We start from the raw sequence: 27,745 nt of genomic DNA, 5'->3' as shown, positions 1-27,745 counted from the left end.
CCCCATTTAGTCTTATGACAACTAGTTTACAGATGAAGAAACTAACGCTCAGAGAAATAAAATGGTTTTCCCAGGGTCACACAGATGATAAGCAATTGAACTAAAATTTGAAACTTAGTCTGGCTGGCTGATTCCTTGTTCTTCCCTGCCCCACCTGGCTGCCATTTAATAGTGGACACTGATTGGGTTAAAACCACCTCTAGAATTCTAAGGTTGTGTGTTATTAGAGATAAGAGTTATATTAAGAAAAACTATACCTTTGGCCAGCTCATTCAATGCTACTGATAGGAGTATACAAAATAATTATTCAGTCAACAGATACTTATTGAATACCTGTTATATGCCAGGTTCTGTCCTGGCAAAGACAAAACAGTTAACAAACAGCTAAAAATCCCTGCCTGCATGAAATGTTAATTCTAGTGGGGAAAGCTGCATTACACAAGATAAATAAAAACGATATATAAAAATGTCAGATGGGCCAGGCGTGGTGGTGCACACCTGTAATCTCAGCACTCTGGGAGGCCGAGGCGTGTGGATCACGAGGTCAAGAGATCGAGACCATCCTGGCCAACATGGTGAAACCCCGTCTCTACTAAAAATACGAAAATTAGCTGGGCGTGGTGGCATGCGCCTGTAGTCCCAGCTACTCAGGAGACTGAGGCAGGAGAATTGCTTAAACCCAGTAGGCAGAGATTGCAGTGAGCCAAGATGGTGCCACTGCACTCCAGCCTGGCGACAGAGTGAGACTCCGTCTCAAAAAAAAAAAAAAAAAGTCAGATGCCGGCCTGGTGTGGTGGCTCATGCCTGTAATCCCAGCACTTTGAGAGGCTGAGGTGGGTGGATCACCTGAGGTCAGGAGTTCGAGACCAGCCTGACCAATACGATGAAACCCCGTCTCTACTAAAAATACAAAAATTAGCTGGCCGTGCCTGTTATCCCAGCTACTCAGGAGGCTGAGACCGGAGAATCGCTTGAACCAGGGAGGCGGAGGTTGCAGTGAGCCGAAATCACGCCACTGCACTCCAGCCTGGGCAACAAGAGCAAGACTCCGTCTCCAAAAAAAAAAAAAAAAAAAAGTCAGATGCCATGTGGATATCTCAGAGCTCAGAGAACATTTCAGAGCAAACATTAAGTGCAAAGGCCCTGAGGTAGGTGCTTGGCCTGGTGAGTTCAAAGAACAGCAAGAAGGCCAATGTGGCTGGAGGGAATGAATGAGAAAGGAGAGTAAAAGGATTGGTCTGGAACAAAAAATGTTGAGACTTTAACTCTAATAAAGCAGTAGTTCTCAACAGGAGGTAATTTTGCCTTCTGGGTACATTTGGCCATGTCAGGACTGGAGAGAGTACCGCTGGCATCTAGTGGGCAGAAGCCAGAGATGTTGCTAAAGAGCCTACAATGTGGGCCAGGTGTGGTGGCTCATGCCTGTAATCCTAGCACTCTGGGAGGCCAAGACGGGTGGATCACTTGAGGTCAGGAGTTCTAGACCAGCTTGGCCAACATGGTGAAGCCCCATCTCTACTAAAAACAGAAAAATTAGCCAGGCGTGGTGGCAGGCGCCTGTAGTCCCAGCTACTCAGGGGGCTGAGGCAGGAGACTCGCTTGAACCCGGGAGGCAGAGGTCGCAGCGAGCTGAGATCACACCACTGCACTCCAGCCTGGGTGACAGAATAAGACTGTCTTAAAAAAAAAAAAAAGAAAGAAAAGAAGATCCTGCAATGCACAGGTCAGTCACGCCTCCAACCCCAACAAAAAATCATCTGGTCTAAATGTCAATGGTGCTGCTGATTCTGACTTTTATCCTGAGATAGAACACCTGGAGGGCTCTGGGCAGAGGTGTGGCATGATCAGACTTAGGCTTTAATCGGATTATGCACATAAATTCATTGTATCCTATTAGACAGGGGTTAATTACAGAGACATCTGAGTGTCAGAGGAGTGAATGACCAGGGACCCACATGGTAACCGTAGGCAATTTCGGGCATGCCAAACCTAGTACCTTGCAAGACAAGCAGCTCAGGTACCTACCACATGAGAATGTTGTTCAAAGTGACGCCATGCCTGGGTGCCCTTCAGCAACAACCAAGTGGCAAGATGTGGTTAAGTTTCAGGGACAGGATAAGAGAAAGCCGCAGGAAACAAAAGGGGAAAATTTGCGAAGAGGCCTGTGGACAAGATTTTGAGGAATTCTCATTTCCCCACGGATATCTCTATGAACAAATTCTAGAAAATGACAATGAGGGCTGAGCGCAGTGGCTCACGCCTGTAATCCCAGCACTTTCCGAGGCAGGTGGATCACCTGAGGTGAGGAGTTCAAGACCAGCCTGGCCAACACGGTGAAACCCTGTCTCTACTGAAAATACAAAAATTAGCCAGGTGTGGTGGTGGGCGCCTGTATTCCCAGCTACTCAGGAGGCTGAGGCAGGAGAACTTGAACCTGCGAGGCGGAGGTTGCGGGAGCCGAGATCGCACCACTGCACTCCAGTCTGGGTGACAGAGTGAGACTCCATCTCAAAAAAAAAAAAAAAAAAAAAAAAAGATGACAATGAGACCTTAAAATGACTTTGCTGGAAGAAGAGGGAAAGGGAATAGATCTGTTGGTAACTTGCCTGAAATATAATTCTCTCATAGGTCCACCATTACAAAAGATGTCAAAATCAAAGGCTGACATTGGAACTCCAATGCCCTGCTGGTGTGAGTACAAATGGATATAACAACTTTGTACGCTATTTGGCAGGGTCTACACAAACTGAACATATGCATGTCCAATGACCTAGCCATTCTCTTCCTAAGCAAATGCCCAAAGAAACGCATATATATATTTACCAAAAAACATGTAGATGGGCCAGGCACAGTGGCTCACACTTGTAATCCCAGAACTTTGGAAGGTGAGGCAGGTGGATCACCTGAGGTCAGGAGTTTGAGACCAACCTGGCCAACATGGCAAAACCCCATCTCTACAAAAATAAGCCAGGAGTGGTGGCGCACACCTGTAATACCAGCTACCTGGGAGGCTGAGGCAGGAGAATCGCTTAAACCCAGGAGGCGGAGGTTGCAGTGAGCTGAGACCCCGCCACTGCACTCCAGCCTGGGCGACAAAAGCAAGACTCCGTCTCAAAAAAAAAAAAGACATGCACATGAATGTTCATGGCAGCATTATTCATAACCAAAATCAGAATGTCCTTCAACAGTTAAATGGATAAGCTGTGGTACGTTAGTACAATTGACTACTATTCAGCAATGAAACTTAACAAAGCGGCTGGGTGTAGTGGCTCATGCCTGTAATTTCAACCAACACTTTGGGAGGCCCAGGTGGGAGGACTGTTTGAGGCCATGAATTTGAAACCAGCCAGGGCAACATAGTGATACCCTGACTCTACAGAAAAAAAAAAACAATTTTTATTTATTTATTTTGAGATGGAGTCTTGCTCTGTCACCAGGCTGGAGTGCAGTGGCGCCATCTCGGCTCACTGCAACCTCCGCCTCCCGGGTTCAAGCGATTTTCCTGCCTCAGCCTCCCGAGTAGCTGGGATTACAGACACGCACCACCATGCCCAGCTAATTTTTGTATTTTTAGTAGAGTCGAGGTTTCACCATGTTGGCCAGGATGGTCTCGATCTTTTTTTTTCTTTGAGACGGAGTCTTGCTCTGTCGCCCAGGCTGGAGTGCAGTGGTGCAATCTCGGCTCACTGCAAGCTCTGCCTCCTGGGTTCACGCCATTCTCCTGCCTCAGCCTCCCGAGTAGTTGGCACTATAGGCACCCGCCACCACACCTGGCTAATTTTTTGTACTTTTTAGTAGAGATGGGGTTCACCGTGTTAACCAGGATGGTCTCAATCTCCTGACCTCGTGATCCGCCCACCTCAGCCTCCCAAAGTGCTGGGATTACAGACGTGAGCCACTGCGCCCGGCCTGTAAAATACCATTTATGAGACAACTTTGGAAATCTGAATGTTGATGGATTGTCAACTTTAGATGTAAAACTAGTATTTTCGTTATGTTTTTTTTAAAAGAACCCTTATATTTTAGATACATATTGAAATACTTATAATTTGATTGAAAATAACTGCTTCTGAGTTGAGAATTGTTGAAGCTGGGTGACGGTTACATAGAGGTTCATTACAGTCGTCTCTTACTTTTGTATTTTGTTTGAAAAAATTTCCATAATAAAAAGAAAAAAAAATAGAGTATGAGAACTTATTGGGTATGGATTCCTGGGGTGACATACCGACTGGCAGGAGCTATCAGCCTGTATGCCTCAGAGACTGCAGAAAGCTTTGCAGAACCCCTGCAACAGGAGCCATGTCTCCTTTGGTAGGTTCGTGTCCAAGGAGCATGAAAACGAACCCCCAGAGACAAAATGTAAAAGGAGGAGGAATAAGGACAGACTCTGAAGATGATGTTTGTCCTGGCCAGGTGGTGGGAATGCTTTCTTTTTTTTTTTTTTTTTTGAGATGGCGTCTCACTCTGTTGCCCAGGCTAGTAGGTAATGGAGGTAGCACTTGAATACTGCTTATGCCCTGGCACAAAGAAAGCATTCCCCACTTTGGGAGGCCAACGTAGGTCGATCACCTGAGGTCAGGAGTTCAAGACCAGCCTGACAAATATGGCAAAACCCCGTCTCTACTAAAAATACAAAAATTAAGGCTGTGCGTGGTAGCTTACGCCTGTAATCCCGGCACTTTGGGAGGCTGAGGCGGGCAGATCACCAGAGGTTAGGAGTTCGAGACCAGCCTGGCCAACATGGTGAAACCCTGTCTCTACTAAAAAATACAAAAATTAGCCAGGCATGGTGGCTGGTGCCTGTAATCCCAGCTACTCAGGAGGCTGAGGCAGAGAATTGATTGAACCCAGGAGGTGGAGGTGGCAGTGAGCCGAGATTGCTCCACTGCACTCCAGCCTGGGCAACAGAGCGAGACTCCTTCTCAAAAAAAAAAAAAAAAAAAAAGAGCAGCTTTGAGGAAATGCAGAATGGGATTTCTATCCTGTAATGCCGTGGCCTGGAAGGTCCTGTCCTGACTGTTTGCAGCACAGCAACCAACAGAAGGGTTCCAACTGCCAGTGACATGACCACTATTTTTATCTCCAGCCTCGGGGAACTGTGTGGAAGGGTGGGGAGTGAAGAGTTTCTCCACACTGCAGCCCCACCAGGACCTCCCCTCAGAGAAGGGACTCACTGGGTACATGGACACAAGCAGCCCTCAGTGGGAAATGGACTTCCCTGGATGGGACAGGTGGCCCTCCTCGATGGCCTTTCACCAACCTGTGCTGGACACGGTTTCAGAGGGCTGAAAGATGGCAGTGGAGGAGGATGGCGGGGATGCTGTGGAAGAGCTGGCAGACTCCTTCCCTTCTAGCTCTGCTACAGGCAGCAGCAGGTTGTGGGCCAGGTGGGTGGGGCTGGCGGGGATGCCATTCTCCAGCAGGAACTCATCCAGGTCCATGTACTCCAGGTGGAAAGATTCGCCATCATATGGGATGGTCTTGTCCCAGATGGGTGGCATGAGGGAGGCTGAGACAGCCATGGTGCTGGCGGCTGCGGCCTCGTCCTCCTCCAGCTTTTCCTTCCCCTTTTCCTTATCTGCAGAAACAAAATCTGCGATGAAATACCACACAGGAGAGTAACTCAATCCCAGGAAGTGGGCAGTGAGCCTCACAGGCCTGGCCCATCTTTCTCAGAGCCCTGATTCCAACCCATGCATTTCAAGAACCTACTCTATTCTCCAGTTCGAATCTCGCACTTGAACCGGGCCGGCTGTTTTCCTTTAGACACGGCATCCCATCCTCATCCATGCCTGGCCTTCCCAGAAGGCTTACCACATACTCTGAGACCTTAAGCGGTCATAGGGTTAATTCATTATTTAATTTTATTTTAGTTTTTATTATTTTGAGACAGTATTTTGCTCGTCGCCCAGGCTGGAGTGCAGTGACCCAATTTCGGCTCGCTGCAACCTCCACCTCCTGGGTTCAAGCGATTCTTGTGCCTCAGACTCCCGAGTAGCTGGGATTACAGGTACGCACCACCATGCCCAGCTATTTTTTGTATTTTTAGTAGAGATGGGGTTTTACTATGTTGGCCAGGCTGGTCTCGAACTCCTAAGCTCAGGTGATCCACCCACCAAAGTGCTGGGATTACAAGCATGAGCCACTATGCCTGGCCTGTTTTATTTTATTTTATTTATTTATTTGAGACAGAGTTTCACTTTTGTTGCTTAGGCTGGCTTACAATGGCGCAATCTTGGCTCACTGCAACCTCTACCTCCTGGGTTCAAGCAATTCTCCTGTCTCAGTCTCCCCAGTAAGCTGGGATTACAGGAGCCTGCCACCATGACCAGCTAATTTTTTGTATTTTTAGTAGAGACGGAGTTTCACCATGTTGGCCAGACTGGTCTCAAACTCCTGACCTCAGGTGATCCACCCGCCTCAGCCTCCCAAAGTACTGGGATTACAGGCATGAGCCACCACGCCCAGCCTGTTTTATTTTTTTTTTTGAGATGGAGTTTCGCTCTGTTGCCCAGGCTGGAGTGCAATGGCACAATCTAGGCTCACTGCAACCTCCGCCTCCCTGGTTCAAGTGATTCTCCTGCCTCAGCCTCCCAAGTAGCTGGGATTATAGGCATGCGGCACCACGCCTGATTAATTTTTTTTGTATTTAGTAGAGACGGGGGTTTCAACATTTTGGCCAGGCTGGTTTCGAACTTCTGACCTCAGGTGATCCACCTGCCTCGGCCTCCCAAAGTGATGGGATTACAGGCGTGAGCCACTGCACCTGGCCACAGGGTTAATTCAGAATAGCCTGTAGCACTGGCCAGGTGCGGGGGGGTCAGGATTGCAATCCCAGTACTTTGGGAGGCCCAGGCGAGTGGATCCCGAGGTCGGGAGTTTGAGACCAGCCAGGCCAACATGATGAAACCCTGTCTCTCCTAAAAATACAAAAATTAGCCAGGTGCCGGGGGCGGTGGCTCACACCTGTAATCCCAGCACCTTGGGAGGCTGAGGCGGGTGGATCACCTGAGGTCAGGAGTTTGAGACCAGCCTGGCCAACATGGTGAAACCCTGTCTCTACTAAAAATACAAAAATTAGTTAGGTGTGGTGGTGGGCGCCTGTAATCCCAGCTACTCGGGAGGCTGAGACAGGAGAATCACTTGAACCTGACAGGCAGAGGTTGCAGTGAGCCCAGATCATGCCACTGTACCCCAAGTCTGGGCCACAAGGAGTGAAACTCCATCACAAAAAAACAAAAACAAAAACAGAATAGGCTGTAGGATTAGCATCTGCAGGAGAGAGACTACAAGGAGGGAAATGGAGTCTCTGACCTTTCCTGATACCTTAGCTTAGAAAGGGCTGAGATCTTCAGGCCAAGAACTTTTGTGTTCCCCTGTCCTTTTCCCTCCAGTTATGCTTCTCCACAGCAACCCAGCCCAGGGAGGAGTCCCATTTTTGCCACTTGCTGTTTGATGTGTGACCTTAGCCATGTTACTTAACCTCTCTGAGCCTTGGTATCCTCCACTGTACATAAGGATAAAGCTGTTTCTTTGGTGAAGATTAGAAATAACTTTTTTTTTTTTTTTTATGAGAAGGAGTTTTGCTCTTGTTGCCCAGACTGGAGTGCAATGGCGCGGTCTCAGCTCACCACAACCTTCGCCTCCCGTGTTCAAGCGATTCTCCTGCCTCAGCCTCCCAAGTAGCTGGGATTACAGGCATGCGCTACCATGCCCGGCTAATTTTGTTTTAGTAGAGACAGGGTTTCTCCATGTTGGTCAGGCTTGTCTTGAACTCCCGACCTCAGGTGATCCATCCACCTTGGCCTCCCAAAGTGCTGGGATTACAGGCATGAGCCACAGCGCCTGGCCAGAGATAACATTTGAAAGTGTCTTTACAGCCATGCGCAGTGGGATCACGCCTGTATCCTAGCACTTTGGGAGTCCGAGGCGGGCAAATCACCTGAGGTCAGGAGTTTGAGACCAGTCTGACCAACATGGTGAAACCCCATCTCTACTAAAAATACAAAAAATCAGTCAGGAATAGTGGTGCATGCCTGTAATCCCAGCTACTTGGGAGGCTGAGGCAGGAGAATTGCTTGAACCTTGGAGGCGGAGGTTTGTAATGAGACGAGACTGTACCACTACACTCCAGCCTGGACAACGAGGGCCAAAGTCTGTCTCAAAAGAAAAAAAAAGTGTCTTTACAGTGTTCCTGGCACACTGTAGGCATCATTGTTACTGTGGGCTCATTGAAAGTATGAACTGATTTATTTCCAGATCTCAAGGGCCCAACAAGGGGTAGGCAGACGGTGGACTATGGGAAAATATATATACTAACTGTAGAATATTGGATTTGCAAACAGATTCAGGTTAGGTTTATTAGAAAGGGCCTGGAGCTGTCTTTTCAGGACCCTTTTCAGAGCAACCATTTCAAGAGACCTTTATTCCTGAATAAGCAGAAAAGACTGAAGGCAGGTTTTCTGGGAGGAAGGAGAGAGGTGGAGTTGAAGAAGAAAGACTGCTCCTATTCAAAGGAAAACTAATCAATTAGTGGGGACTGGATCTACCCAATTGTCTCAGTCACAAAGTTACACATGTGGATATCCAAGAGAGGGCAATTAAAAAAAGAGAAGAGAGCAATGTGACAAGGTTGGAAGGAAATCAAAGTGACAGGGAGGCTAATCAGGGAAGTGGGAGATAAAATCATGACAAGCTCATGATGGGTTTTCAAAATTGAGGGAGACAATTTTGAACTCTGGATTTATAAGTGAAAAGGAGAAATCAAATATGATTAAGTTGGAAATAAACCAGACACACATGGACTCCCAGACCAAATAGCAGCTTGTTGGTCCAATAAAAATGAACACACCCAGTGAGTTAAGAAGGTGGAGGTTTTGACAAACAACTTGGTCATGGCTTTCTAATACAAATTAATCTGAATTCCTGCAACTGCTTTCTATACCAGGCTTTGGTTTAAAACCAACTGAGAAGTAAGAAAGTCAAGCCTTGGTGGGCTGGGTGGGCCAGATGGCCTTCCTGCTCTCCTCCCTTGAGATCTGGACTCCTCACTCTGTTCAGAAATGACTGTGACCCATGTCGGGTGGGGTCATTTGGGATCAAAGGAGGCAGGAGAAGGCAGGAGATAGAAAAGCAGCCATAGTGAAAGACAGGCAACAATAAGTTCCAGGTTTTGCCCGGCCTAAGCAATGAAGGATACTTTAAATCAGTGTTTTTGTAAGGTGGAATTTTAAATTGTAAGAGATAAAGGACTAGTCCATCACTCAGGTCATGCAACGGTGGCTGCCAGCGTGATACAGTAGAAAGAGCACCAAACTGAGGGTCAAAAGGTCTAGCTGTGTGACCTTGAGGAAGCACCCTCACCTGCCTGAGCCTCAATTTTCCTCATCTGGGAAGAGGGGAGAATACCCTCTAGGACTGTTAATGAAATAAGATGATGTCAGCGTGCTTTGCGAGCACTCTACGAATATCGGGTAGAATTCTTGTTATGGATGGTTATTACCTGGTAATTTCAAACAAGAAACTGTCAGATGTGTACACCTGTCCCTGCAGCTTGTCTCAGCCCCAGATTTGGAACAAAGCACCGTCTCAAAAACAAACAAAAGGGTTTGTGCACATGAGGTCCCAAAGCAGGAGGAGAGAGGCTGGCCTCACCTGATGTGCTGAAGCTATTTATAACTCAACAGTGACAGCCACAGGGATGGGAGCCTCAGCACACACCCAGGAAAGGAAGAGAAATGGCATTTTAAAAAGGAAAATCCATTCCCCAGGCCAGACAACTCTCGAAGGCCTATCCCTTTCCCAAACCCTGAATAACTGATGGCTCTTGGAAATGCAAAGGTCTCACACTCAAAGTATACCTCAGTGCACCCACAACCCCACCACAGGCGGCCCTCCTGCTGCTCCCTGCACCCCATCTCCCAGGGCGAAAAACAAGGCCAGACCTGCTTTCCATATACGCCCCAGGGACGTTCGTGGCCTAGGCAAAAAGATGAAGCTCAGTCCTGCCGCCGTGGCCCCAGAATCTAAGGGTCAGCCCCAACCAACCAGGTGAAGGGCCTCAGTGGACTCATCTGACCCTCATCGTTTCTCTGCTTGGCCCAAAACTCCCCTCCCAAGGCGCCTCGCACTGCTCGCCCACACACCCCCCCCCACCCGCTCAGCAGAAGCCCCGCAACAGAAAGGCTCCCGCTGGACCTAGTAGCTGGGGCTAGTCACACCCAGGGAGGAAGCCAGGTCCCCCCGGGAGGGGTAAGGCCATGTACAATGACAGTCCGCTACCCTAAGCCTGCGCTTCCTAAACTTTGGTGTACTTGGAAAATAATGGGGGTGCGGTGGGGTGCTCCTTAAAATGCAAGACCCCTGTCCCAGTGACCGCAGATTGGGTGGGGCGCAGGAACCAGCATTTTAAACAGGCATCCCGAGTGACTCCGATGCAGGTGGCCCCGGGGGAGGGGCCCTGGAGCGTCATTTAAGTGACTGCTCCCGATCCCCTTCCGCCTCCTCAAAACCCCTCCGCACCCTCTCCCGCCAGACCCACCGTCTCAGCCCGCCCCTGACCCTCTGTCCTCAGCCCCCCGGCCTCGTCCTCCAGGCTCCTGGTCATCCCGGCCCCATCCCCCTCCGCTGGACCACTGCTCCCTGACCCACTGCCTCCCCGGCCCCGCCCTCACGAGGCCCCGCCCCTGTATAAGCCCCGCCCCCAGCCCGCGCGGACCACCCCCCCGCCCTCACCGAGGCGCGCCTCGCGCGGGGGGTTCTCCATCAGCTTCTTCAGGACCAGGGGGAAGGACCCCGACAGGCCCCTTTCCCCAGCTGCGCGCCCCGGCCCCGGACCGGGTCCTGCCTGCGGGTCCACAGGCGGCTTCTTTCCGCCGCCCGCGTCGGACATCGTGCCCCGGACTCGGCTCGCGCACCTCGCCTCCCCCGCCCGCCCCCCGAGATGGGCCGGAGCCGTGCGACCCGCTGCAGCTGCCGACACGGGCAGCTACTGCGCAGGCGCCCAATGGCGCCCCCGCCTCCTTCCATCGCTACCCCGCCTGGGGACCGGCTCTGGCACATTAATTATTCATGAGGCCAGGCCAGCTTCCCCGGATCGTGGCTCTGGATTGGTCCAGCCTGCGAGAGGGGCAGGCGCAGATCCTCGGGCCGTGATTGGTCGGGCAGCCGGGATAAGCTAGACACGTGCGGGGCCAGGTGAGGACCCTCGCGGAGGCCCCGCCCCGCCGCCCCTGTGTCCCCTGATTGGCGCCTGCTGGAGTCTTTGTGGTGGGCTTTCCTCGGCGTGGTCCCTTCTCTCCTACCAGTGTTCCCCCTTCACCGCTCTCTTCATAACCCCTGCCCTCCCCAAACACCGCAGCCTCTCCCTCTTGTCCCCAACTGGCAACCTTCCCGACGCGCCACCGAAGAGGGACGGAGCTCGGAGCGGCCAGGCCGGCCAAAGGGACCTATCCGAGCTCCTGCTCGCGCGGCGTGTCCGCCCCCCGCGGGTCACGTGGAGCCGCAGCCGAGTCTGGTCGCGGGGGGAGGGGGCAGAGGAGGAAGGCGCGGGAACAGCCAATGGAGGGCGGGGGCGGGGCCCGGGGCGGTGCACGAGGCGCCGCACGTGCGGGGCTGTGGCGGGGCGGGAGGGGAAGGGAGGGACGGGTCTTTTTGTTCTGGGGACTCTGCCCAGGGTCGCGGGGCAGGGACGCAGAGCCTAGCCCGCACTTCTGCTCCCACGCGACCCAGAGGTCGCCTGAGGGCAGGGCCGGGGACCGCGACCTGCCAAGTCGTAGGGATGGCCTGAGCAGGCTTGGCCGCCCTAGAGCGGGGTGTCGGGTTGCCCACGCATCCAGATAAACACTAGCGTGGAGGGAGCATTCCTGAAGCTCTGACCTGAGCCAGGGCCCGAGTACATGTTTCCGCCCTCCCACTTACTAGCTTATGACCTTGGGAAAGTCCGGTTGCTTCACTGGAGCTTGTTTCCTCGGCCATAAAATTAAGAGGTTGGGCTAGAGAATCTCCAGTCCCAAACAGATGTGAAATTCTTTTCCTTTCTAGAACTCTCCCTTCTTTTACCTAGAAAACAAAAACCTCCTTGACACCAGGTACCGATGCCACATTTTGTGGGAGAACCACCTCCTCTCTTAAAATATAAAGCCTCCCCGGGAGTTCCGCAGAAATCTGTAAAAATGTAATATGTGGAGCGGTACACAAATGGAAAGCTGCTCCTAAACAGCGCTCAGAACTTTGTACCTCTTTATAGTACAGATCAGACTCCGCTGCAAACCCAGGCAACATTAGACTCCCCGCTTAACTCCCGGAAGGCAGAGAGCTTGGCTTGTTTATCCAGCATCCCTACAGTGGCCCAGCCCTTCTAGCAGGAGGGGTTGGGGGGGTGGTATAGTGATAGTCCTTGGTTCAGGGGGTAGATGCATGAGCCAAACACCCACAGCCAGCTAAAAGTTATCAAGCTGATGCAATCAGAATTTTGCTGGGGCTGGGATTGGTGACTCACGCCTGTAATCCCGGCACTTTGGGAGGCAGAGATGGCGGATCACCTGAGGTCAGGAGTTCGAGACCAGCCTGGCCAACAGGGCGAAACTCCGACACTACTGTAAGTACAGAAATAATTAGACGGGCATGGTGGCTGGCGCCTGTAATCCCAGCTACTGGGGAAGCTGAGGCACGAGAATCGGTTTGAACCTGGGAGGTGGAGGTTTCAGGGAGCCGAGATCGCACCACTGCAGTCAAGCCTGGGCGACAGAGGGAGACTCCATCTCAAAAAAATAAATAAATAAAAATAATTTTGCGGTGGGGGTAAGGAGGAAAAAGAAGTTGGGTAGCTGACCAGGCCTGGAAAGCAAGAGATTTGAAGGACTTTGGGTGGTGGTAGAGACAGGATGATGGGTCTGATTCCAAAATTCAAGCTCTCACTGCCACTGTAATTGAACCTCAGTCATTTTCTGAATCTGATGCCTCGATTGCTTTACCTTTTCAGGCCTCCTTTTCTTTTTCTTTTTCTTTTCTTTTCTTTTCTTTTTTTTTTTTTTTTGAGACGGAGTTTTGCTGTTGTTGCCCAGGCTGGAGTGCAATGGCGCGATCTCGGCTCACCGCAACCTCCGCCTCCCAGGTTCAAGCGATTCTCCTCCCTCAGCCTCCCGAATAGCTGGGATTACAGGCATGCGTCACCACGCCCAGCTAATTTTGTATTTTTAGTAGAGACGGGGTTAATTTTGTATTTTTGGTAGAGACGGGGTTTCTCCATGTTGGTCAGGCTGGTCTCGAACTCCTGACCTCAGGTGATCCACCGGCCTCGGCATCCCAAAGTGCTGGGATTACAGGCGTGAGCCACAGCGCCCGGCATTTTTTCCTTTTATGCCAAATGGAGTTAGGGCAGGCTCTACCTTATGGTGGTTTTTTTTTTGTTTTTTGTTTTTTGTTTTTGGGACGGAGTTTCGCCCTTGTTGCCCAGGCTGGAGTGCAATGGCGGGATCTCGGCTCACTGCAACCTCTGCCTCCTGAGTTCAAGCGATTCTCCTGCCTCAGCCTCCTGAGTAGCTGGGATTGCAGGCGTGCACCACCACGTACGGCTAATTTTTTTTTTTCTTTTTTCCGAGACAGAGTCTCACTCTGTAGCCCAGGCTGGAGTGCAAATGGCAGGATCTCGGCTCACTGCAAGCGCTGCCTCCCGGGTTCCCGCCATTCTCCTGCCTCAGCCTCCGGAGTAGCTGGGACTACAGGAGCCCGCCACCGTGCCCGCCTAATTTTTTGTATTTTCAATAGAGACGGGGTTTTACCACATTGGCCAGGCTGGTCTCGAACTCCTGACCTCAGGTGATCCACCCGCCTGGGTCTGCCAAAGTGCTGGGATTACAGGCGTGAGCCACCGCGCCTGGCCTACCTTACGGGGTTTCTGTGAGCCAATTTGCGTAGGCGCACAGTTGCAAACCTTCAACAAATTTAGTTTTCATAATTTTACTAAAACTGGTTGGCATATCCATTATCCCAGAGGTTAGTGTGGTGCCTGTGTCACTCTCTGTAGTGAAAATAGTTAATTGTGTACAGAAAATTTGTTGTGTTGTAGAATTGTTAGTGAGAATTCTGTGTGTGGCGAAACTTAAACATCTTTAGGGGAAGCTAACCTAGACAAAGGACATTCCAAGGAAACTGATTAAACCAATACAGGGCTGGGCGTGGTGGCTCACCCATGTAATCCCAGCACTTTGGGAGGCTGAGGCAGGCGGATCACCTGAGGTCAGGAGTTCGAGACCAGCCTGACCAACGTGGTGAAACCCTGTCTCTATTAAGAATATAGCCGGGCACAGTGGCTCACGCCTGTAATCCCAGCACTTTGGGAGGCCGAGCCGGGAGGATCACAAGATCAGGAGATCGAGACCATCCTGGCTGACACAGTGAAACCCTGTCTCTACTAAAAAATACAAAAAATTAGCTGGGTGTGGTGGCGGGCACCTGTAGTCCCAGCAACTCGGGAGGTTGAAGCAGGAGAATGGCGTGAACCCGGGAGGCGGAGCTTGCAGTGAGCCGAGATCACGCCACTGCACTCCAGCCTGGGCGACAGAGCGAGACTCCCTCTCAAAAAAAAAAAAAAAAAGAAAAGCAAAAGTTAGCTGGGCGTGGTGGCGAGTGCCGGTAATCCCAGCTACTCGGGAGGCTGAGGCAGGAGAATTGCTTGAACGTGGGAGGCGGAGGTTGCAGTGAGCCGAGATCGTGCCACTGCACTCCAGCCTGGGGGACAGAATGAGACTCTGTCTCAAAAAAAAAATAGGAAGCTTTTTAAAAAACCTGCTAGTTTGGCCATGAGGAGACTTGATGGCTTAGAATCATACCTATATAGTCTCATAGCTAATACGACATTATTGCTGGGAAGAAAAACCCATTCTTAAAGTATTAGACAATGATTAATGATAACAGTGGAAGGTTCTAACACGTGTTTATGAGAAAGATGGGATGTAGTAAGAGGAAGTAAAGATTTAGATTTTCTTTTTTTAGCTGTAGTTATCCAAAATGAATAATGCCTACTCCACTCATCTCCCAGCCTGGAGCAGCTACCCTAACAGGCAAGTGACGCTGGTGAGAAGTGAGACCAGCGGGTTAAGCCTCCAGAACTTGGTGTTCATGTACTGACACTCCCCAAGAGAGTTTTTTCCCCTGGATAACCAGAGGGTAGATGATGTGTCACAAATACTGCAGGAGCGTTGCAAACACGTTCTCTATCGTGCTTAATTGCCAGCTGTGAGGGGTTAGCTACATCAGTTTACAGCATTAAACAGTGCCATCCTGGAGGTGGGAGCTATTATGTTCTCCTCTTCATTCTCCACCACAGCAGCCTCTCTCTACCTCTGTCTCCTATCACTAAAGTGGGAATATTGGTGTGACCTTGCCCCGTCTTAGTGGAGGAATAAACGTTGGGAGAAGTAGTTAGCTAATTTCCATAGTTTGTGAGCCCGACAAAGAAATAAACCCCATAAGAAGAACATGTTATTACACGATTAAGACTTTAAAGGCTGAGAGATTAGAGAGGCTTTTCAGGGGGAAAAAAGAGAGAGAGAAAAATAAAGGTATGGTGTGGAACAGCAGCCCAGCCTGGGCAACATAGTGAGACCTCATCTCTACAAACAGTAAACAATTAGCCTGATGTGCTTGCCTCAGCTGCGCAAATACTAAAATTGGAATGATACAGAGAAGATTCGTGTGTCCCCTGTGCAAGGATGACATGCAGATTCGTGAAGCGTTCTGTTTTTTCAAAGAAAAAAAAATTAGCTGAGTGTGGTGGTGCGCCTGTACCCTAGCTACTCAGGAGGCTGAGGTGGGAGGATTGCTTGAGCCCAGGAGATCAAGGCTGCAGTGAGCTGTGATTGTGCCACACTGCTCTCCAGCCCAGGTGACGGAGAGAGACCCTGTCTCCAAAAAACCAAAAACAAGAAACAAAACCACGCTGGTTTCTTTAGGGAAGCATGGGTCCTGGGGCAGCAGTGACTTTGTGGGGAGGCCTTCCTCAGTTTCTGACCCAGCCACATGGCCATGGGCAAGCGACCTCTCCTGTCTAAACCTCAGTTATTTTCGCCTTGGAAACAGAGATGGATACGCCCGCCTCACAGGATGGTTGTGAGGATGACCTGTGATGTGCAATGCCAAGTGCCCGCCTGGCACGGTGTGCAGTGTGGAGTGGGTGGGTACCCACCCTTCCCCTTCCATTCAAGCTGTGTTGGGTCAGGAGTAGAGTTATTTTGGGTGTGAGGACAAGGCTGTGGGCCTGAGGGTGGGTTTAGAATTTAAGCTACAGACAAGATTGGATGTGAAATGTCCATTTTCCAAAGCTGGACGACTGGCTGTAAATTCTAGTCACGACTGTTCCAGAAACCTGCTAACTAGCCCAAGTTAAAAACTTTGTTCAGGCCTGGCACGATGGCTCAAGCCTGTAATCCCAGCACTTTGGGAGGCCGAGGCGGATGGCTCACTTAAGGCCAGCAGTTCAAGACCAGCCTGGCCAACATGGCAAAACCCCATCTCTGTGAAAACTAGCCGGGCATGGTGGCAGGCACCTGTAATCCCAGCTACTCTGGAGGCTGAGACAGGAGACTCACTTGAACCCGGGAGGCGGAAGTTGCGGTGAGCCGAGATTGCGCCACTGCACTTTAGCCTGGGCCACAAAGCGAGACTCCATCTCGACAACAACAAAAAAAACAAAAACAGAACAAAAACTTCGTTCAGTAGAGCATATGCAGAACAAGTGATTTTCATTACGCCATTTTGCCAATTTGGATTATTTTTACTTAAACTTGAAGTTTAGAGGAGCTAAAACTCCAACACAGGAGCCTTTGGCCAGATACCCTATAATGATCTCTTTGGCCATATATTCAGCACCTAGTAGAACAGTCCCACTCTGTTTTCTGGCTTACTGAAAATGGGACATGGGCCTGGGATGTGTGAGAGCAGGAAGGTGATAAGGCTTCTTCCATTGAGCTCTAAGAAAGCCCGGTTATCTGTGTCTTTTGCGCAAATCAAATGCAGGAGGGCACGATGCTTTGTTCAGGGTAATAACCCAGTAAAAATATACTTTTTTTCTCTTTTTTGAAAAAATCCCCACCCTATCAGTAAATATTTGTTGGCTTGCTTTGTTCTTGGTGCTAGTAGGACAGTTAACCAAACCTTTCAGAGTTAAATGATATGCATTTGGAGCAATTTTTTTTTTTTTTTTGAGACAGAGTCTTGCTCTGTTGCGCAGGCTGGAGTGCAGTGGCGCAATCTCGGCTCACTGCAAGCTCTGCCTCCTGGGTTCACACCATTCTCCTGTCTCAGCCTCCCAAGTAGCCCGGCTAATTTTTTTGTATTTATAGTAGAGACGGGGTTTCACTGTGTTAGCCAGGATGGCCTCGATCTCCTGACCTTGCGATCCGCCCGCCTCGGCCTCCCAAAGTGCTGGGATTACAGGCGTGTGCCACCACACCCGGCCGCATTTGGAGCATTAATAACATCGAATAACAGGCATTGTGTTTGATTCACAATTGAACCTGGAACAGCAAACATGAGCCATCCTTTGGCAAGTCTGCCCGCACAAGCCTTGCCAGCAGCTCTCCTTTTTAGCCCACATACCTGTGCCTGGGCTCTGTGGTTTGTACCCTCCTTGGTCTCAGTGTGTTCCAGGGGAGAAGTGGTGGGTGGAGGCTCTTTACTGATTCTTGCCCTCCTCGTCAGTACTCTCAAAAGTGCTAGTTTCCTGTTTGTCTTGCATTCTGTCCGCTACCAGGGCTTGGTCTGCAAATGGAGAGCTCCCTCAAGAGTGCCCTTTCCAGAGAGAAGCCCTCACCTCTGCCCTGTGTGATGTCTCAGAAGCCACTACCAGATAGCCACGGTTTCTGCAGTCAAAGCCGTGCTGGAGGGGACAGAGGTGGGCCTCTGGAGCCAGAACCCCTGGGGCTGACTCCTGCTTCCACTTTAGTCGGCCCTTGAACAACAGGGGTTTGGACTGCATGAGTCTACTTACATGTGGATTTTTTTCAACAAAAGTTACACTAAATTTGCCTGCCTCTCCTGCCTCCCCTTCAACTTCTGCTACCCTTGAAACAACAAGATCAACCCCTCTTCTTCCTCCACCTCCTACTCTTCCTCAGCCTACTCAATATGGAGACAAGGCTGAAGACCTTTACAATGATCCACTTCAACTTAGTTAAGATTCTGTTACGATTTTCTTTTCTTTTTTTTTGAGACAGTTTTGCTCTGTCCCCAGGCTGGAGTGCAGTGGTGCTGTCATAGCTCACTGCAGCCTTGAACTGCTGGTCTCAAGCAATCCTCCTGCCCCAGCCTCCAGAGTAGCTCGGATTTCAGGTGTGCACTGCCTTGCCTGGCTAATTTTTTTTTTTTTTTTGAGACGGAGTCTCGCTCAGTTGTCCAGGCTGGAGTGCAGTGGCGCGATCTTGGCTCACTGCAAGCGCTGCCTCCTGGGTTCACGCCATTCTCCTGCCTCAGCCTCCCGAGTAGCTGGGACTACAGGTGCCCGCCACCACGCCCGGCTAATTTTTTTTGTATTTTCAGTAGAGACAGGGTTTCACCATGTTAGCCAGGATGGTCTCGATCTCCTGACCTTGTGATCCACTTGCCTCAGCCTCCCAAAGTGCTGGGATTACAGGCGTGAGCCACCACGCCTGGCTTGCCTAGTTAATTTTTAATTTTTTTGTAGAGACAGGGTCTCACTATGTTGCTCAGGCTGGTCTCAAACTCCTGGGCTCAAGCACTCCTCCCACTTCAGCCTCCCGAAGTGCTGGGATTACAGGCGTGAGCCACTGCGCCCGGCCATGATTTTCTTAATAACGTTTTATTTTCTGTAGCTTACTTTGTTGTAAGAATACAGTATATAGGCTGGGCGCGGTGGCTCATGCCTGCAATCCCAGCTCTTTGGGAGGTTGAGACAGGCAGATCATGAGGTGTGGAGTTCCAGACCAGCCTGGATAACATAGTGAAACCCTGTCTGTACTAAAAATACAAAAATTAGCCGGGTGTGGTAGCATGCGCCTGTAGTCTCAGCTACTCGGGAGACTGAGACGGGAGAATCGCTTGAACCCTGGAGGCAGAGGTTGCAGTGAGCCGAGGCCACACCATTGCACTCCAGCCTGGGTGACGGAGACTCCGTCTCCAAAAAAAAAAAAAAAAAATGCCGGGCGTGGTGACTCACGACTGTAATCCCAGCACTTTGGGAGGCCAAGGCAGGTGGATCATGAGGTCAGGAGTTCAAGACCAGCCTGGCCAAGATGGTGACACCCCATCTCTACTAAAAATACAAAAATTATCTGGGTGTGGTGGTGGGCGCCCGTAATCCCAGCTACTCAGGAGGTTGAGGCAGGAGAATTGCTTGAACCTGGGAGGCGGAGGTTGCAATGAGCCTAGATCACGCCACTGCACTCCAGCCTGGGCGACAGAGTGAGACTCCGTCTAAAAAAAAAAGAAAAATACAGTATCTAATACATATAGCATACAAAATATATGTTCATCGACTGTTGATGTTATCTGTAAGGCTTCCCATCAACAATAAGCTATTAGTGGTTAAGCTTTTGGGGAGTCAAAAATTATATGCAGATTTTCTACTGCATGGCGGGGCAGCATTCCTAATCCCTGTGGTATTCAAGGGTTAACTGTATTTCTTGGTGACCTTGGAGAAATTGTTGAACTTCTCTGTACCGTGGTGTCCGAAGTAAAGTAGTCCATTCAGGCACAGTGCTAGGACACCACCTGGCCTATAGCATGTGCTCGGTCAAAGTTAACTCTACTGTAATTCCTGCTTGGGTTGTTCTGGGGATACCTAATTTCTCCCCACCAGCCACTTCCCCAAGAATAGTGAGTGTTGGGGTCCTTACAGACAGGGAGATGAGAGCGTCACTCCTCTTTATGACCGTCAATGCTCTGCAGGTGCTCGCCCTTCGGGTCTCTCCAGCCTCACCTCGTACCCCTCTCCCCCTTGCTTGCTTTCTGCAGCCATGGTGGCCTTTTATTCCTCAGACCCATTTTCTTTCCTGTCCCAGGAAGGGCCTTTGCAGGTGCTCTTCCCACAGCCTGAAAGTTCCTCGGGTAGCTGGCTCTTCCTCACCCTCCAGGCCTCCAGGCCTCAGTTCAAATGCCTCTCCCTGGGAGAGGCTGGTCCTGACCACCACCGCCTCCTGCCTAAACACAGCAGATTCTCTCTCCCCTCTAGAATCCAAACACCAGGGGAGCAAGAGTAGAGTTGGTTTCATTCACCCCGGGCTCCCCAAGCATAGCAAACACTCTGGAAGCACGTGATGAGTGGCTGGGTGACGAAGAGCTACGACCCGAGACATGGTACCCACATGGGTACCCACCCTATGGGTAGACACGAGCCTGGTGTCAGGAGGAACTGGGTTTGAATCCTTCAACAACTGTGTGGCCTTTCCTCTCTCTGAGTGTCAATGTCCTTATTCATAGAGTGGATGATCATACCTTCCTTGCAGAGCCATTGCACAGATAGTGACATAGGCACACACAATACAGTCCTGGCTCACGCTCAGGAGACAGTGGCTGTCAAGTCAGGAGCCCGTCCTGCAGCAGCCTAGCCATCTGGAAGGATCACTCCTCGACATGCCGTCAATGCCTGGCACTTGGTAAGAATGAGTTTCTCACATTTCTCTGAAGGGGTGGGGTGGGGGGCAGGTAGAGAAGAAGGCTCTGGGCACCTAGGGTGGGAAGGAAGAAGAGAGAGACTGGCCCTGAGGGTAGCCAGTGCCTCTTTGTTCATTTTCTCACCAGAATAACAGGGGAAATAGACCATTTAGAAAGAGGCAGTGAGGATTAAATGAGCTAGCATATCCAGCACATAGAAGGCCCTCTCCCCATCCTCGTCCCTGAAAGCAAACTCCTCGATTTCTCAGTTTTGCTCTGGTTCCCAGGCTGTGCATGGAGGCAAACACAGGGCCCTTCACTCAGGCCAAGCTCAGGAGAGCCCAGGCTGCACCGAGTCCACACTCTCGGCTCATTTCCCTCAATCCACCAAGAGGATGACACCAAGGCCCCCTCCTGTACCCCTGCCTCTGCCCCAGCAAGTCCTCCTGAGATCCTGCCTGTTACGAAATGGGGCTGTCCCATTGGGTGCAGGGCAGATGGCACCATGCCTCTAGGAGCCTCAGCATGTGTTTCCAAGGAGACAGCCGTGTGTGTGTGTGTACACACCAACTTGTACCATCCAGTTCTTCAAAGGAAGGTGGAAAGAAGGAAATGAGGGTCAGGTTGCAAATGGGATGTAGGTGGAAGACGCACGACGCCAGGCCATGCTGCTGTTTGCCTTTCACAGAAAAAAACCAGCACAGCATCTCACGGTTTGCAGACACTTTCACATGGGATAACTCACTTAATCTTGGCAACAAGCTCATGGCACAGATATTCTTTTCCGCTTTTTAAAGTCTGGAGATGGAGAGAGAGGGGGGCAAGTCCCAACCAGTGGGTTGTAGAATTAGGATTTGTGGCCTGACTCTGATCGTAAGCCCCCTGCTCTCTTCCCAGGGCCACACTGCCTTGCCTAGAAAGGATTCTAGATCAGGAGTGCCCCTACGTGGGGATGCCGCCTGCCCAGCCCAAAGCAAAGGCCTTGTTCAGCCTTTGAGGTGTATGTTCCGGCTTCACAACTCCCTGAAACGGAGGCCTGAGTGACCGGAGATAGCAAGAAAATGGGAGGAGGTGTCTCTAAGCATGGCCAAGGCCCCATGGGAGAGGGAAGTATAGGGTATAAAATGCTAATCATATGATTTAGAGACACAGTGTCTTTCCAGAAGCTGGAAGAGAAAGACGTTAAGAGCTGGAGTGAGCAGTCTGGAACAGAATCAACTCTTGGAAAAGTATCCTTGGGAGACAGGGTGGGAGTGAAGACAGGAAGAGTGGTTTTCAGGATTTAGGGCCCAGGGACATAGAGGGGAAACTGAGACAGGGCTGGGCTACAGACCCACCCTTTTGCTGGAAATGGATTTCTCTGCCAAAAGAGAAATTGTTTGAACTCATGGCCTAGAGTGAAGGCCACCAAGAAGCCATTGTCGTTGGAAGCCAAGGGAGTCTGGGAGCTGGTCAGCTCTGGTGGAGAAAGTCTGTTTATCCAGGGACAGGAAAGAGGCAAGGTCTACACGGGCTGGGCTGGGAGGCCCAGGGGCAGCACGAGGGAGAGGGACCCCAAGTCTGGGTTTCAAGGGGCATCATTGAACTAGAAAACGGAATGAGGCTGGGTGCAGTGGCTCACGCCTGTAATCCCAGCCCTTTGGGAGGCTGAGGCAGCTGGATCACTGGAGGTCAGGAGTTTGAGACCAGCCTGGCCAACATGGTGAAACCTGTCTCTACTAAAAATACAAAAATTAGCCGGGCGTGGTGGCGGGTGCCTGTAATCCTAGCTACTCAGGAGACTGAGGCAGGAGAATTGCTTGAACACGGGAGGTGGAGGTTACAGTGAGCTGACGTTGCACCACTGCACTCCAGCCTGGGCAACAGTGAGACACTGGCTCAAAAAAAAAAAAAAAAAAATGCCAGGCGCAGTGGTTTACACCTGTAATCCCAGCACTTCGGGAGGCTGAGGCGGGCGGATCACGAGGTCAAGAGATAAAGACCATCTTGGCCAACATGGTGAAACCCCATCTGTACTAAAAATACAAAAATTAGCCTGGCGTGGTGGCGGGCGCCTGTAGTCCCAGCTACTTGGGTAGCTGAGGCAGGAGAATTGCTTGAACCCGGGAGGCAGAGGTTGCAGTGAGCTGAGATAGCACCACTGCACTCCAGCCTGGCGATAGAGCAAGACTCTATCTCAAAAAAAAAAAAAAAAAAAGGGGGGGAAAGAGAAAATAAAAGAAAGTGGAGTAAGAGGCTGCACGGAGCGGAGAGCATGGGGAGAGCACACCTGGAGTTTCTCACACTCCGCAGGCTTTCCTGTACACTTCCCTCCCACTGGAGGTGAGATACGCTCTGCACATGACCTAAATGTGTGCCGAAGCACAGCCATTGGGCAGGAGAAAGAAGAGAAAATGGGGAGTTTGTAAACAGTCCTCCAAAGAGATAACTGCCCCCTTCCACTGGACGGGAGCAGCAGGAAGTCCACCAAAGCAAGGGCACGCGGGCCTGAGGGCATCCCTGTTTTCTGGAGCACCTGGCCTCTGTTGTCTTTCTCCAATTCACACGCAGAGTCAGAGCAGTGGCAGATGGAAGAGAAGCCACTTCAACAACTACTTAAGTACATGGTCCCTGATGGCAAGTAATTCTGTAATCATTCTGTGTGGTGGCTATACCTTCTTTTCAACAAGGTCTATTGCTTTTCAGGTAGACGTTTCTGTTTATAAATGGTCTGGAGATTCGGGCAGCTTTGGGAAACTGATTGCAGATTAGGGGGCAGTAATGTGCTGCAGTCATTGTGAGTCCTGTGGCTCTTCAGCCCTCTTCCCCTCATTTTATCTAGCAGTTGGCTGCTGGCATCTGTCGGTCCTGTGGGACCTCATGCTTCTTACTCTCAGTGAGATGCCACATGAAGTGACAGGAGGTGACCCAAGACTGGCCCACACCCCTTGGACCTGCCCAGCCATGCTGGACTAACTAATTCTCGGCCACAGCTTGCCAGTGCTCGGCAAAGCTCTGCCTGAAACCTTGGGCGGTCCCCTATGTGCCAGGCCCTGACTTTGCTCATCCACAGTGAGGGAGGGGGACTTTTCGGCTATTGCAGGGCCCCGCAGACCAGCTGGGAGCCAGAGACCGGCAGCTGCTGCCACACTTCAAAGGCCTTGTTATCCTCATCTGAGGAGCAGTGCCCCGAGTCGCCCCTGAGAATCCTCCCTGCCCCACTGGCAGCCTCGCCCTTCATGTGTGTGCTGGGGGGCATCCTGGGACACCTTGGGGGAGCCAGGAGGGACTGTACCGCCCTTCCTGGGTTCCTGGACCAAGGAGGGGACCTTCTACCTTAGCTTTTGGAAATGTGTTCAGCTCTGCCCACCCACACAGGCCACTCAGAGATGCCAAAAAAGTCAGCTGTGGCTTGTTTGTGGGTGTGGACTCCAAATGGGGGCAGATCCCTCGGGCTGAGTTGCAGAGGGCTTCGCTGAGGAGGTGGGCTTCTCATGGTGAGCAACTGGTGTCCCCAGTGCTAGGAGGCCACAGGAGCGCCTTCTGTGACACTCTTCTCAGAGGGTGGCCTGGACTGTCCCACCATTTGACAGCATGGGGTGTGGTCGGAGGGGCCTGAGCCCAGAGCTGCGTGCGAGAGCTCCGGAGCCCCTTCCCTAAGCTCCCAGTACCTCCTTCCCCGTTCGGGCAATGTCTCCCTAGGGATAGAACCTGCTGACCCTCCTTTCCTGGTTCAGCACAAGCAAACCTACACCCAGTTCCAGAGGGGTGAAGGGAGGCCGGGGGCTGTGGGATCTGTCTCCTGGCTCTGGTTTGGGAGTGGGCTGAGAGCGTCCTGTGGAAGGAAGAAGTCCTGCGGGGACAACCAGGGCCACCTGGTGATGCTAGGTAGCAGGTGCTGGCACAGCAGGATGAGAGGGAGGCCTGAGAAAGGTCCCCTGAGAGGACACCCCAGGTGCTCAAGTCAGACTCAGGCAGCAAAGGCCAGCTGGGCCCCTCTAAAAGCAAGGAGGAGTTGAAGCCCTGGGGACCTGGGGGTGACCTCTGACTTCTGGGAACAGAAGAGATTTGGAGAGAGATTTATCAGTATTCTCCGCCAAACTAATCTGGCCACGGGGTTCCCAGGCAGGACTTGGGAGACACCTGGTGCTGGCCACCAGGTCTGCCCCTCGGTCCACGCCCTCCTCTCTCCTCCCTCGCGCGTGTTTTGCCTGTGGTATCCTAGGAACGCAGGGCTTCGAGCCTTGTGGTCCTGTTACATAACAGTTTCCATCCCATCCATGAGTTCAGCCCTCCGGCAAGCGGGAGCTGCAGCAGGCGCACCAAGGAAAGCCTCTGCTTCAGACCCAGGCTCCTGCTGCCCAAATCCACAGTCCCTGCCGCTCCTCTGCCACCCCCAGCGTACAGGGGGAGGGAGCTTCAAAAGCAGTCAGCATCCAGCCAGATTCTTTCAATAGGACCCCCTGTCCTGTCCTGGTCCCACATGAGCACAGCACCTGTCAGTGGCCACACACTGGCCATGGCTTCCCCAAATCCAGCAGGCCTAGGAGACAGTCCCAGAGCCGGTGTGACACATGCCTCCTCGAACCCCTCTCCGCACTCTGCACCCTGAGACCAAGGGCGCACCACTGCTGAGACCCTCCCTGGCTTGGAGATGCCTGTCCTGCCACTGTGCCTGTGGCTGCCCCCTCGCCCCCTCAAGTACCTGGGCAGCCAATCAATGCAGGTCACCTGTGCTCCTACCTGTTCTCTTCTCTGGCCAAGGCAGAGAGTGCTCCAGCAGGGACTTGAGGACCTCAGGCATGTCCATGGCAGGGGCCACTGAGAACCAGTCGCAGCTCACACAGCCCAGCAGGAGGTGCTTGCTCCAGGGAGTTCAGAGGCAGCTGGAGAGGCAGGGGCCGGCCAAAGCCGCAGGCTAGCGAGGCAGGCGGGGTGGGAGCCTTGAGGCAGCCAATGGCCAGCACCAGTCCCGGCCCGCCCGTCCACCCCCGGCTCGGCCACCTGCCAGCTCCGGCTGCAGCCAGGCCTTCCCTTCCCGCTGCTTGGCAGGGCGGGCCTGGCCCTGCGCCAGCTGCAGCACGTGGAGCTGTCGCGCCAATCCTCTGACAGAGAGCCCAGCCTGTTATCTAACTTTGGAAAGGGAAGTTCTCCCCCAGGCTGGGAGCCATAACTGGGGCTGCCAGGTGAGAATGGTAAGCTCCACGCCCACAGCAAGCACGCATCAGCATGGAGGTGCCCTGGAGGCCCAGGCACGCAGTGGAAACCATCCCGGGCTGGGACCTGAGGCTCCAAGAGAAAAGGAGGATGACAGGCAAGGACAGCACTTCAGGCAGCCGAGCACAAGACACCCTGTGTTGGCAGATGCAGGGATGTGGGCGGGCATCATGCCTTCACCTGTGCGCTTGTGAGCCTCAAGGGCTTGTGGCATGTTTTGATGCTGTGTTTATGCCATGCACACGTACCCTACAAGGCATGCCAGTGTACATATGGCATGCATAATTGGAGCTTTATACCATCTGCACAGCCTGAAGCCTGTTCCCCAAAAGGAAGTGATAAAACCTACCGCCTCAGGTTCTTTGGTCTTCAGGGGAGAGGGGAAAAGGGGCAGGTGCCAGGAGACCAGGCACCACTGAAAGGGGGGCAGCTCTGCCAGCCTGCTTCAGGCTTGTCCTGGATGAGGAATCCCTGCTTCCCAGTCATTGTGGGGACTTAAAGTGCCAATTGGCTATTTGCTGTAGTTCCCTCTCATACCCTCCCACCAGGACGCTGGCCCCTGTGGTCCTTGGGTTACTTGAATGGGTGAAGCAAAGGTTCTGGATGTCACCCTCTATGTCAGACCAACATCACGTCAAAGCCAGACTTGCCAGGGGATGCCAGGTTCTCGATTCTGCCGTACATTGCTGTGGGATCTTGAGCAAGCGTGGCAGCAATTCTGGGTCTCAGTTCCCAAACCACCGAATGCAGTGACCTCTAAGGTGCCGTTCAGCTCTAGTTCTATGGCTCTGAAGCTCCAGATGGGCTGCAATAAACATTTGGTTTTCTGCGTGGTAGCTGATTTTTTTTTTTTTTTTTTTGAAACAGGGTCTTTGTTGCTCAGGCTGAAGTGCAGTGGTGGGATCACGGCTCACTGCCTCATCCTTACAAGTAGCTGGGACCATAGGTGCATACCACCACACTGGACTTTTTTTTTTTTTTTTTTTTTAATAAAGACACTGTTGCCCAGGCTGGTCTCAAGTCCTGTGTTCAAGCCATCCCCCGGTCTTGGCCTCCCCAAAGTCTTGGGATTATGGGTGTGAACACTGCCCCTGGCCTGTAGCTGGTTTCTAAGCAGTCCTTTGTTGTTTTCCAAAATTCCATTTTGTACAGAATCAAAAATACTCCAGGAGCCCCTTCTGGCTTCTTCCTTTCCCAATGACCCCAGCTTATACTCTTAATTACCCTCCTTCCCTCCCTAATGACCCTCCCCAAATTATGCTCTTTCCCAAATTAATTAAAAATTAATTTTAACTTTTGAATACAAAAAACAGTACGTGGCTCAAAGCTCAAAACCTCCGATAAGGTTTGTTTATTTATTTGTTTATTTAGAGACATAGTTTCATTCTGTTGCCCGGGCTGCAGTACAGTAGGAGGATCTCAGCTCACTGCAACCTCTGCCTACCAGGCTCCTGCCTCAGCCTCCTAAGTAGCTGGAATTACAGGCACACACCATTACGCCCAGCTGATTTTTGTATTATTAGTAGAGGCAGGGTTTCGCATCGTTGGCCAGGCTGGTCTCAAACTCCTGACCTCAGGTGATCCACCCTCCTCAGCCTCCCAAAGTGCTGGGATTACAGGTGTGAGGCACTGTGCCCAGCCTCAAGGAAGTATACTTTAGAAATGTCCTTTCTATCCCTGTCCCTCTCTCCCATTCCCCAATGTTTCTTTTTGCAAAAGTAAACATATATATGTATATATTTATGACACACACACACACACACACAAACATTTAATTTTGCAGAGTTGTATGTTTTGACCAGCAGAGAGTGTTTTGTAACTACAAAGGAGAGACCCCCTTACTGCTCTGTTTCCAGCCAGAGCCCTGGCCAGTGCCCTTTGCTCTGCAACCCCGGGGGTGAGGGTAAGGGTGAGAGTGAGCCTGGTGCGCAGGCCCCCA

The 27,745-nt window shown here is 51.5% G+C and overlaps 1 protein-coding gene, 1 long non-coding RNA gene and 1 other non-coding gene across 4 annotated transcripts in view; 2 read left to right on the top strand and 1 right to left on the bottom strand.

Moving 5' to 3' along the window:
• TEF (TEF transcription factor, PAR bZIP family member) overlaps window positions 1-25,495 on the bottom strand; it is a 32,417-nt gene extending 6,922 nt beyond the window's left edge. The window contains exons 1-2 of one of the 2 annotated variants that reach the window (XM_009438488.5): window positions 25,333-25,495; window positions 5,261-5,578 (exon numbers count right to left, since the gene is read on the bottom strand). In XM_009438488.5, coding sequence (XP_009436763.1) covers window positions 5,261-5,578; window positions 25,333-25,399 — 385 coding nt within the window. In that variant the 5' untranslated portion in view covers window positions 25,400-25,495. Of the gene's footprint in view, window positions 1-5,260; window positions 5,579-10,734; window positions 11,509-25,332 lie in introns of those variants that run through there. The other variant, XM_525607.8, reaches the window with a different exon arrangement.
• Window positions 11,616-18,022, top strand: LOC129138448 (uncharacterized). The gene is made up of 2 exons (XR_008541698.1): window positions 11,616-12,598; window positions 17,753-18,022. It is a non-coding gene; the product is annotated as an uncharacterized LOC129138448 (long non-coding RNA).
• Window positions 15,642-15,748, top strand: LOC112206794 (U6 spliceosomal RNA). The gene has a single exon (XR_002941265.1). It is a non-coding gene; the product is annotated as a U6 spliceosomal RNA (small nuclear RNA).
• Window positions 25,496-27,745: the final 2,250 nt, after the last annotated feature.

Source organism: Pan troglodytes, chromosome 23, assembly GCF_028858775.2.
Source record: "Pan troglodytes isolate AG18354 chromosome 23, NHGRI_mPanTro3-v2.0_pri, whole genome shotgun sequence".
Taxonomy (NCBI): Eukaryota; Metazoa; Chordata; class Mammalia; order Primates; family Hominidae; genus Pan; species Pan troglodytes.
This window is presented reverse-complemented; position numbering and strand designations above follow the sequence as displayed.